Genomic DNA, 12531 nt, shown 5'->3' with positions numbered 1-12531 from the left:
AGAGCCGGATAACCCGTCTCGTCACCCTCGTCCGCCGAAGTCATAGGGGCATCGGCATCCACGTGGGACTGGGGCATGGCCTCAGCCACGGTAAAACTGGTACAAGCCAAGGCTTCGCGAGAGAAGGAGAAAGGGAGAGACAAAAAAAAAACCCAAGGTAGGGGGAAAAAGGAAGATAACTAAATAGGGACGAGAAGGGAGAAAAGAAAAAAAAAATAAAAACTGGGGGAAGCTAGAAAATAACGGTAAAACAAAAACTATGAAAACAAAGACAAACAAAACCACGGCACATCCGTCTCCCAAAAAGCGTCCCTAAACCAAACTTTAATATTTGTTGTCTAAGCATCACTGTGAAAGATGGCGCTAATACGTTGTTGCTATCTACCACCCACCTTTGCCGTAGAAATAAACTTATCAAGGTAAGAATCAGAGAAGTATCATAACGGTTGTTTCCATGTGTAATAGAAATAACTTGTTTGAAAATCTAGGAGCACATAGAAAATACATCCAATTGATTCGTTTCTTTTATTTATGGAGAAAGGAGGTGGAGAGGAAATGGTGGTATTTTCTTGCATGATATGATAGAAACGTTGGATCAAGATGGGGTGCTTAACGTCACATTTATTTTCAATATCAAGGGGAGCAAATCTTCAATTATACTTTTAAGTCTCAAATGGGGCTAAAAGTTTAAATCCCACTCGAAATAAGATCCTGTATACGCCCATAGAAATCTCATAGGTAACTAGAATGCTACCGCCTATGGCCGAGCTTGTCGCCAGTTCGTTTTGAACCTTCAGCCATTGAGAGGCCGTAGAGTGGTTCCGCCAAGGAGGATAATAATCCTCCTAGGTTCCGCTACTATCGCGGGAGCTAGGTGACGTCATTCTCTCTGGTGACATTAAATTCTTGGCAGAACCACTCTTTGAGCTCTGATTGGCTGAGATCTGGCTATCATCTGCCACGGCATTTGGTCCATTTGCCATTTACACGGCAGCATTCTAGTTACCTATGAGATTTCTATGGATACGCCCTTGTCAAATACCAAATAGTAAAATGTTTATCGTAGTATTAAAGTAATACACATATTTTCATTAAATAAAGTTTAATGTCTTCTGAAAAAAGGTTGTTTTGGCAGGTCATATTTTAATGTTTAATCAGCCGGGCCCACCCCTGGTCAAGCATGGTATTCCAAAAAAATTGACCACAAAAAATTGATTTCAAACATTATCCATCCATCCATCATAAGATGTTGAAACTTTGCAGTCCATCTATAGTGTATGTAGTCTTTTTATAGGCCAAATAATGGAGTAGAGCGAGTGTACACTTCGAGTAGAGCGAGTGTACACTTCGAGTAGAGCGAGTGTAAACCTCGAGTAGAGCGAGTGTAAACCTCGAGTAAAGCGATTGTAAACTTCGAAATGAGAATTATTTTCGTTGACGTTTCGATGTAAAAAAATCGATTCGGCGTTTCGATGTAAAAATAAATTCGATTCAGCGTTTCGATGAGTATGGTGGTGCCTTGGGTATTAGCCTAGCTGATTATTATTATTATTATTAAATAAATTCGATTCGGCCAAGGATCCTATATGTTAGAAGGATATGATACGAGGGACGAAAAATTGCAGCGCCGTCGGTGGGTCATGCGCGATAGAGAATCCGTCTTTAGATTCCGTCAAGGACAAAACATGGAGGAAGCACAGCCAAAATTTGTCCTTGAGGGAATATAAACCAGACGTCACACGTTTAGAGGCTCTCTTAATATCGACGGCGCTGCTGGCGTTTTGAAAACACGGGCTGGCCGGAGGGCTACCTATCCTTCTAACATATAGGATCCTTGATTCGGCGTTTCGATGTAAAACAAACTTGATTCAGCGTTTCAACGTAAAAATTTGTTAATTTGAGAATTTTGTCCTGGATGGCATACCATAATTACGTACGAACCTAACAGCTTTTAGCCAGGCTCTAAGAAGGTTGTGGCCTATTTCGAGCTACAATTTTGCTCGGACATAATAGAAATAGTTGTTAGTGGTGTTCCTCCGGGTAGCGCCAGTTCATTGTTGCTAGCTTTAATTTTCACATTAAATTATCTTCCCAAGGTTCGACTTTATCAAGAATGTATTTTTAATAATAATAATCAGCTAAGCTAATACCAAATACAAAGGGCACCACCCTAGTTCCAAGTCATCTAGCGACTTTTAATGCCTTTTAATCAGGTGGCCGGATTACAAACTTACAATGCGTAGGAGGGTGGTGGCCAGCCCTTCATGCCACGCGAACCAACAGCAGCTACTCCCTACACTTACTATTACCGTTAACCCCTACAAGTTTTTAGGCTTAGGGAGAATTACTATGCTGAGATGAATTTTAGCTTAGCACCCCTTCCGCTTTGTGCTCAAAGAGTAAGCTCCTTCGCCTAAAAATATCAAATCAGTACGGTATCTTATTGGTTCTCTTAAGACGCTTCAAGGAAATTGCCAAGAAGTAATATTTCCAAGAGCCAGTACCTGCATATTACTGTTTATATTGTGCTTGTTGAAATAATAGAAACTTTTCACCTCTACGGTATGCAACAAGTGTTTCCTTTTAAAGGTAGCTTTTTTTAGACAAATTAAGGCTTAGCAAAAACACGGCGTTCTATTTCCAGATGAAAAGTTTCCATTATTTTAACAAGCACTATATAAACAGTAACTTGCAGGTCCAGGCTCTCGGAAAATTACTTCTTGGCGATTTACTTGAAGGAGGTTTTATTTAAGTTCCAATAGACGCTTCAATAAATCACCCCCCAACGAAATCGCCAAGAAGTAATATTTCTAAGAGCCAGGACCTGCAAGTCACTGTGTATATAGTGCTTGTTAAAATAATGGAAAATTTTAACATTTACGGCAGCAACAAGCGTTCCCCATGGCGTTTCTTTTTAACCAGGTATCTTTTTTTACATACTAAGGCTTGGCAAAAACACGACGTTCTGTTTACAGGTGAAAAGTTAGCATTATTTCTAAAAGCACTATATAAACCATATCTTTCGGGTCCTGGCTCTCAAAAATATTATTTCTTGGCGATTTCCTGGGAGGATGATTTATTTAAGCGCCTATTGAAGCACAGGACAATTTTTCTTCTTCCCCCTCTCGTGCTGGGTGAATATTCTACCATGAGTCGTTTGAATATAATCATTGATTCTTTCAAAGTATAAATAAATATATTTTTGCGGAATCGATTTCCTAGCTTTTGGCCTTCCGCTGAATAGGTTGCGGCCTATTTCGAGCTACAGTTTTAGTCGGACAGAATAGAAAAAGTTAACAGTTGTTAGCTCCTGGATTGCAGAATCGTAGACTATACTTTATGGCAGAATTAGGGCAGCCGAATATTTTTTAAATATTATTATTTTCCTATCGGTCATTGCACCGAACTGACACACAACTATTTTATTCTTATATAAGTTGGATGGTGAACAACAAAGACTCATATTTCATTGTTTTTTCGCTGACTGAATTTTTATAGAAGAATGAGTATTGGAAACGTATAGTAACGATTTGTAAAGGTAGAGGGCTGCCTATATCGAAAATTATTAATCTCGGTAGGAGTAGTCGGTTAGATAATGCTACGAATGCAGTGGGAGTAGAGTACGACAAGAAACAAGTTGAAATATAAAACTAGGTGTACTGAACAAAGGTCAGTGAAATTAAAGTCTTGAAAAATGGAGGTTTATTTAACTGAAGCCAGAAAAATGTATGTCTTATTCCGGAATCATATCAACAATGCTTGTTCCAAATGTGACTCGTTTGATATTATAATCTACACAGTAGCAGTATCTTGGGTATTTCTGTATTTTTGGTTCACTATAAGAGCTCCACACTGTAAGAAGTTAAGCATAAGAGTAAAGGAATGGATTTTTAGGCATGCAAGGAAAATTCCTTTCATTCATCAGAAAATGGATTCAGAGATACTAAAAACTTGCAATCATTTCAAGAAAGAAATGTCAAAACATCTGGGGGACAAACAATACCTCCAAGAGTTGCCACTGAAAGGACTGAGTAAGGAGTTGATTTTGAAGATGATTACCGAATATCAGAATTATGGAGCTATTAGATTCAATGAAGGAATGGTTTCTGGAGCAGTTTATAAGAAGAAAGACAAAATGTTGGAGGAGCTTGTTACTGAGGTCTATGGGAAAATGGCTTACACAAATCCCCTTCATGCTGATGTATTTCCCGGTCTCAGGGTCATGGAAGGAGAAATTATTCGAATGGTTTGCACTGTTTTCAAAGGAGATGAAAATGCATGCGGTGCCGTGACCTCTGGAGGCACGGAGAGCATATTTTTAGCTTGCAAAGCGTATAGAGATTTAGCGATGGTTGAGAAGGGAATAAAGGTTCCAGAAATGGTTGTGCCAATCACGGCTCATGCAGCGTTTGACAAAGCTGCCCACATTTTGCAAATGAGAATTCGCCATGTCAGAGTTGATCCTGTAACAATGCAAGTTGATTTAAATGCCATGAGAAGAATTATAAATAAAAATACCTGCATGCTTGTTGGATCCGCCCCCCAGTTTCCGCATGGTATCATTGATCAGATTGGAGAAATAGCGAAAATTGGAATTTCTAAAAATATTCCTGTACACATGGATTCTTGTTTGGGAGGCTTTTTGCTTCCTTTTATGAAAGATGCTGGATTTGATATTCCAGTCTGTGATTTTACTCTTAAAGGCCTTACAAGCATATCAGTAGATACTCATAAATACGGCTATACACCCAAAGGAAGCTCTGTAATTTTATATCGAGACATTTCTTTTCGTCGTTATCAATATTCCGTCCAGCCAGATTGGCCTGGTGGAATTTATGCCACTCCAAATATTGGTGGAAGTCGATCTGGAGGATCAATTGCCACTTGCTGGGCCAGCCTTATGTATTATGGAGTGGAGGGATATGTCAAAGAAACCAAAAAAATTATAGAAAGCACCCGTTACATTTTGAAGGAACTTGAAAAAATTCCGGAAATAATCGTGTTTGGTAAACCTTTAATGTCTGTGATAGCCGTTGGGTCCAAAAAGTTTGAAGTTTATAAACTTAATCAAGAATTGAGCAAACTAGGCTGGAACCTAAATTCATTACAATTCCCCAATGGATTCCACTTATGCGTTACGCAACTGCATACTGAGCCCGCAGTTGCCAACAGATTCATAAGTGATATTAAAGAATGCATAGTAGCCATCATGAAAGATCCTGATCAAGCCCCAACTGGATCAGCCGCATTATACGGTATTGCCCAAACTATTCCCGATAGGAAATTTGTCTCGGAGCTGGCTTGGGCTTTTTTGGATGCCTACTATTGCACTGATCGCATACAAGGGTGATAATTTTTCCCCTATACTTAAAAACTCAGCCACTACCAGTGGTTCTAGAGCACCAGCTTTGTAACAAGGAGTGATATTACGGATAAATTTTAAATTCTGCAGAAAAGGTTGAATAATTTGAATATCTTTTTGACCAAGGATGCGTTTGAAAGTTAAAAACTTCCAACTACTCTATGTGAAATGGAATCGCCAACAATTGGGCTACTAGAGTCCCAACGCCACTACTATTGAACTACCAACGTCATGATTTAACGAGGCTTGGATGTCCAAAGTTCTCTAGGACGTGGGCATTTGAAAGCAAGTTCTTGATAATTTATAATATTTTATTTATGGGCAAGAATGATTGAATTAATTTAAATATTTCTATCAAAAATTCTCTGTGCTCTTCCTCTAAGGTGACAAACTTCAATAGGTTCGATGTAGACGTTGACCATCAGAGCATCCTTGATTAAAAAAGCTATTAAAATTAATTCAGTCTTTCCAGCACTTAAATGAAATTTCTCAATAATATCACTACTAGTGTTAATTTATTGATCTGGGTTTACATACAAAGCGTCGTGATTTGATTCCACCTTCAGGCAGTTGAAATCTTTTATATTTAAGCGTGAACGCAGCGTATCTTTGGTCAAAAGCTATTCAATTTGAGGGTTAATATCTTCCTTGAAAATAGTATTTTCTTATGTAAAATTTTATGTTCACATAATGGATGCCATATGTGGTAAAGATAAAGATACATTACCAAATACGCTAGTCCCCCAAAAAATAATTAGTTAAACAAATGTTTTTCTAGGCTACTTAATTTTTGAAGCCTGTATATATATTCTAGTCTTCAAAGGTTCCAATTCCATATAAATTGAATTGTTATTATGGTAATATTTTATTATCTTCTTATGTTTGGTAAGATTTCCTATTGTAATTAGATATAGTGATGTTTTAAAATTGTGATTTTTAGACCCTAGATTAGCATTAAAGATAATTTTTCCTGAACACACGTGCGTAAAAAGTCGGTGTTGTAGCAGGCCCTTATGCTTCAAAAATTAAAACTGAACAAAATACAAGTGCATAACTAATCTAATACGCACACAGATAAAAATAAGATATATTTTTGTGGAGAAATGTTATTATAAAATGGAAATATATAAAACTAAGGATCATGTTGTGCTTTTGCGTTAACTTCATTTACTTAATATATATGCTTATCTAAATATATTTTCATGTTATTAATATAAAAAAATTAGATCCATGATAATTTTTCATTTGAGGTTAGTTTGAAAATAATGGCATCATAAATGATCTTTTCCATTTAAATAAATTTATATACGAAATTGTATTTTTGGTGTATTGTTTTATTTTTTATTTCATTCAATCTATTAAAATAGTTTATGCATTCAGATGGCTTTCAACCAGTCTAATTCAAAATAAGGGAAATCATTATTTTTGTCCCAATTGTTTTCCTTTAAAGGGACTTTCAACAAAATTTCAAGGGAGGTGTGAGGGGTCAGAAATCGATTCAAAAAACCTCACTGAAACGTCATCAGAGTGTAACTTTGTAAACATAGATAATATGTTGTAAATGCATGGCTACGAACGGCGGCCGAATGACGTATTTTAAATGGACTTCAAACCACGGCTCTCTTTAAACTCCCTTTCTAACTTGCATATTTTCAATCATTTGACTTCAACGTACCATAATATTGAAAAAAAATTAAATTTTTCGTGAAACCATCAAAATTTACAACTTTTGGGTTAATTTTATTGAAGATTTTTTTCTATTAGGAAAAGGTTTGCCCTCTTTTGAGCGGAGCGAGCGTAGCTATTTCTACGTGCTTTCACTGTTTTTTTCTACGTCAAACACCATTAATTTCACTAAAACTAAACAAAAAGCTGGCTGTACTTTTTGCATTTTCCGGTAAGATTTCCCCAAACATTTTACGGCTGTCAAGGAAATATTAAGCCCAATGAGGTGAGGTTGAATATGAACTAGACTACTAGAGATACAAACAAATCTGGGATTCGCGGGACACGTTTTATTTGAGTTCAACTTTATCCAATAGTGTTGGCGCCATCTTTTCTTTAAGCAGACACTTTTGCATAATATATAGAGAGTTTACAGTATGACGTGCCACTACGTCACCCGTGCTTTTTCCTATTGATAAAAAATTTCCCCCCACAATGGCGGCCATGCTCAAAGCTACGGAGTGATATTTCCCTATTAAGGTTTAGATTTCCAATAACACGATAGATGGCGCGAGCACGATTTGATTTAAGTTCATTTATTAGGCTTATTAGTTCTTTCTATAAATTCCTAGCTAAACAGACCAATTACTTTCAAAGAGAAGGGTAAACGCTTCGTAACAAAACCGTCAATGGGAAAGCTCTCAGTATTCGAATCCACTGTACCAGTTTGAATTATCTTTGGTCACATACTTTACTAATGTATTTTAAGCTTTTAGCATAACTTAAGATAATTGGGTATAGTAGGGTACACGACGAGGCGCTTTTCTGTTTGGACGAATCTATCGAAATCAATTATACGCTTATTTCAACTTAATATTACTCGCATCTGCAATATCAAAATAACTTTTGTTAAAAGACTGAATTCAGACCCAAATAAAGGCAGGAAGATTTAAAAATTTTCCCTGATTGCTTTTTTTTCAATTTTAAATCTGTGGGGGCTCTGCCCCCGTTTGTTTTTCCCTGTGGAGGCTCAAGCCCCATAGCCCCCATGGGATCACCGTCACTGGAAAAGGTAGGTCCTGGAAGGCGAATTTGGATCTCCATTTATCCACATCTGATCAATTCTACCTAATTGGTTAACATTAACAAGGCCATAAACATTAAAGAAGTGGGGTGGCGGAGTGGTTAGCACTTTCGCCTCGCAGCAAGAGGAGCCGGGTTCGATCCCAGCTTGTGGCATTGGGTGAAAACTCGGAACAACTCCTTCCGCGTTAAGTTTGCAAGTTCTTTCCCCACTGGTTTAAGGGGTTTTCCCCCGAGCTCTTCGGTTTCCCCTTCCATAAAAACTTGTCGAGGTTAACGGTAATAGTTAGTGTAGGGAGCTGTTGGCTCGATCGCGTGGCATGCAGGGCTTGCCACCACCCTCCTACGCATTGTAACCCGGCCACCTGAATTAAAGGCTTCAAAAGTCACTTGATGACTTAGGCCTAAGGTGGTGCCTTGGGTATTAGCCTAGCTGATTATTATTATTATTATTACAAACTGTTAAACATCATTATAATACACATCTTTTTGATTGAACGAAAATAGGTAAGAATATAAATAAATTCCTTTATTTATGATTATCAATTGATTTTGTAGTAGTAGAGGTATTTTTCTAAGCATCACGAGTAATTTTATTCTATGGTAAATACTAGACGAAAACTACTCGCTAGTTTTGGAGTAAATTTTTAGGAAATAGCGAGCAACTTCAAAATACAGTTTGGTAGTTATAGTATGGAAGAAGTTGGTAGTTTGGGATAAAAGGTGTACTCTTTTCGTCCCAAAGCGAGCGAATAGTTTTGGCCTATTGTAAATATTGTAAATACTGTGCATTCAACTAACCATACATGTTCACTAAATTTAACAGCTAAGTCTTGTGTTCCGCTTCAATGTGCTACCTCTTCTGCATATTACTCAACTCACACTGCTCCTCTAAATCCAACAGCCAAACCTTTTGTCCCAACTCAAACACCACCTCTTCTACGTACCAATGTCATCATAACCTATTGTAGCACAATTTCACGGTCTGGCTCACAAATATTTGTACCACAGCCGCCTATAAGATTTCCGAACTTTCATCAATTGTACAAATTCACAAAGTTAAAATTATCGCCATAACCAAAACTAGCTTGAAACCTGAAGTGTTGAGAAGTGAATTACGACCCCCTCAGTTGACTATCTTCCGTCAAGATCGTTGTGAACCAGCTAAGAGAGGAGGTGTTGCGTTACTCTTTCCTGTGGCACTGAATGTTGAACAGATCTATATCATTCCCGTAGATAAAGCGGAATACCTTTCTGAAAACTGTGGACTAGATATTCTGACCGTACAATATACTTCTTCAACTCCCTACGTATTTTGCCTGGTATATTGCTCCCCCTCTTATGACAACCATAGCAGTCTACTTGAAGTAATTGATCGGTTCCTCCGACATTGTTCCACAGTGGGCAACTACTCCCTTCAGCGGATGCACCCACGAAATCCTTCCTTGAAGCCGTATCTTCGCAGCACTTATTTCAATCAGTCCATGACTTCACACGAATGGGCCATTTATTCCAGAGTCCTAGTGTCTTAGATTTGATATTTACAATCGACGAGCACATGGCCTATGACGTTCAACAACTCCCTCCACTTGGGAAAAGCAACCATAATGTTATCCTGTTTCGTTTTTCAAACAACCGCCAGCAACCTACACGCCAATGCAAAGCCTTTTTTAAGATAACTACGAAGCCAAATGAAGGACATCTATCACAATTTAATTGGACCACCATACTCCGGGACCTGGATATCGAGGACAGCTGGACCACATTTGTGACTATTCTGCGGAATAGTCACAAATGTGGTTGATTCCAGTATTCATGAATACTGGCATCGACCGTTTTATCCCTTACCGGCGCTCACGCATATTCCATCCAGTCCATTTCTCGCCCAGATTTGAGCGCTCTAGACAGTATAAAATTACAGCGCGGCGTCGCTATGTTCGTGCCAATTCACGAAACCACTCTCAATTTGTAATTGACGAAGCTTATACGGCCTATAAAAAGGCCCGTAATGCTACCACTAATGCTTCTAGGAACTTTAAAAGAAAATGCGAACATGATCTTACGAAGCTGATTGCGACCAACCCTAAGCATTTCTTTGGCCACGTAAATAAATTGCGCACCACTAAATTCATAATTACTCAGTGTCCCTCGAGAATCTTCTCTCCTTTTGAGGGGGGTAGAATTTTCAACGAGAAAGAAACTTACCTCCCACGCTTTTGTAATGCATTTGCGTTTCCAGAATTTCAGTGTCTGTAGTAACTTCTCCTAATCTAATTCTGGACCTATGTAAAGCATTTGATAGAATGAGTCACCAAATTCTACTCAGTAAGTTGGAGTCCTACGGGATTGGTGGTTCATTATTACAATGGATAAAAAGTTACTTAGATATGAGACTTAACATAATAAAGGTGACAAAGGTCAACGGAGTTCTCACTTCGTCCACTTATAAATCAACTAGAGGAGTCCCACAAGGGTCGGCCCTAGGCCCCTTATTGTTTCTCATTTTCATCAATGACTTATATACAAATATTACAAAAGATACCCAATTGCGAGCGTTCGCGGACGACAACAAAGCATTTAGGGAAGTCGCTAGCTTAACAAACTGCTTAGAAAATGAAATCAAAAGAATTAGTAAATGGGGCAGAAAGAACGAAATGCTCGACGAAATGCCTCTTAATGCGACAAAAACATACGTTATCTCATTTTCAAGAAAAACTAACTCGATAACCTACGATAACAAAATTGACGACTCAATATAACGGATAAACATTACCAAAGACTTAGGAATATGGTTGGATAACAAAATGCTTTTTAACGATCATATTGAACGAATGGTAGGATAAACGCTCAGAAAAATTAATGGTACGTGTACTGAGAATTGCCAGAAACCTAAACAGTTCAACGATATTTTCCCAACTGTATAAATCTGTCGTTAGACCAAAAATTGAATATTGCTCCTTAATATGGAGTGCGGAGGAAGTACGCAAGATAACTCAATATATATTTTCATAAAAACTTTCAATACAATTATAATGACACCCTGAAAAAACATTACTTACAATGTGTCGAAGGTTTAAATGCTTAGAATCATGTTCTTATTTAAATTGTGACACAACTATGTTGATTCTAACGAACTGCTTCCCTGTATTAAATTAAAAACGAACTTACTCGGTACTAGGACAAAAGATGTATTTTATACGAGGGGTAAGACAGTCTCAGATAATCTGTAAACCAAGTTCGTGCATTTAGCACTGTTAAAGGTACATATTTTCAAGAGTTCGCGAGTTCCATTTAGCACTGTCAAAGGTACGGCAGTGTACACCGAGTTCGCAGAGTGTCTTACCCTCAAAATATTTTGGAGTTTAAAACGCGTTTAAGCGCCCTAAAAAGAGCACAAATCTAATATAATAACTTGAACAAATTAAATAATAATTTAGACATTTTTGTGAGATCTAAATATAAATTCCAGATGGATTTAACCTAGGAGCAACAAACACAACACCCCACACAAGGAGAACGCAACCCGTCAAAAGTCGTGGATTTTCTTGTGTACGTTTTTCATTGGCTAGACGCTTTAGCACCTGCTGCCGTCGGAAGGGGAAAATTCGCAAATTGTCTTCCCCCCCGCCGGTAAAACGTTCAGCGTAAAGGCTCGTGACGCTCGTCCAATGAAATTCGTACACAACCTTTCGTTAGCGTGTTTAAAGGCTAGCTGCGTTCTCCTTGTGTTTGTTGCTCCTAGATTTAACTAGCTACTACACTTTATGAAGATATATAAAAATGCATAATGAGAAACAAATTATTGAGAAAATAATTATTTTAATTGACGAAAAAAATTTGTTCTGAATGGCTTTTAAAATTGTATCACGTTACATTTGACAGACAATCTTTGTTAACGAGAAATGAAGTTAATGTAAAATTTAATAAAAATCATTTATATAACAAAACCTGTAACTCTTATGAAAAGTTTTTTAAAACATGTTGAATTGCAGGAAATAAACAGTGATTGAATTGAATTGAATTATTATTAATTATTAATATTATTAATTATTAATATTATTATTATTATTATTATTATTAATTATTAATATTATTATTATTATTAATTATTAATATTATTATTATTATTAATTATTAATATTATTATTATTATTAATTATTAATATTATTATTATTATTAATTATTAATATTATTATTATTATTAATTATTAATATTATTATTATTATTATTATTAATTATTAATATTATTATTATTATTATTAATTATTAATATTATTATTATTATTAATTATTAATATTATTATTATTAATTTAATAATATTAATAATATATATAATATCTTTCTTTAATTCCAGAGTTAATTTTGAGAGGTTTGATTGGCTAGCTCCAGACGGACAGAAGAGGGTAAACAGCTAATTA

General features: G+C 36.7%; 1 protein-coding gene across 1 annotated transcript; it reads left to right on the top strand.

The window, feature by feature from the left end:
• Positions 1-3436: 3436 nt before the first annotated feature.
• Positions 3437-6630, top strand: Sply (Sphingosine-1-phosphate lyase). The gene has a single exon (XM_090156157.1). It carries the CDS (start codon positions 3695-3697, stop codon positions 5348-5350), a length of 1656 nt encoding a protein of 551 aa, XP_090012283.1. The 5' UTR covers positions 3437-3694; the 3' UTR covers positions 5351-6630.
• The last annotated feature ends 5901 nt before the right edge of the window (positions 6631-12531 follow it).

The sequence above is a fragment of the Leiobunum rupestre genome, chromosome 8, assembly GCF_980474605.1.
Source record: "Leiobunum rupestre chromosome 8, qqLeiRupe1.1.hap1, whole genome shotgun sequence".
In the NCBI taxonomy this organism is placed as follows: Eukaryota; Metazoa; Arthropoda; class Arachnida; order Opiliones; family Sclerosomatidae; genus Leiobunum; species Leiobunum rupestre.
This window is presented reverse-complemented; position numbering and strand designations above follow the sequence as displayed.

Bases quoted from the DNA above. Each gene is read 5' to 3' on its own strand.
- Sply (XM_090156157.1), top strand. From the start codon at position 3,695: ATGGAGGTTTATTTAACTGAAGCCAGAAAAATGTATGTCTTATTCCGG.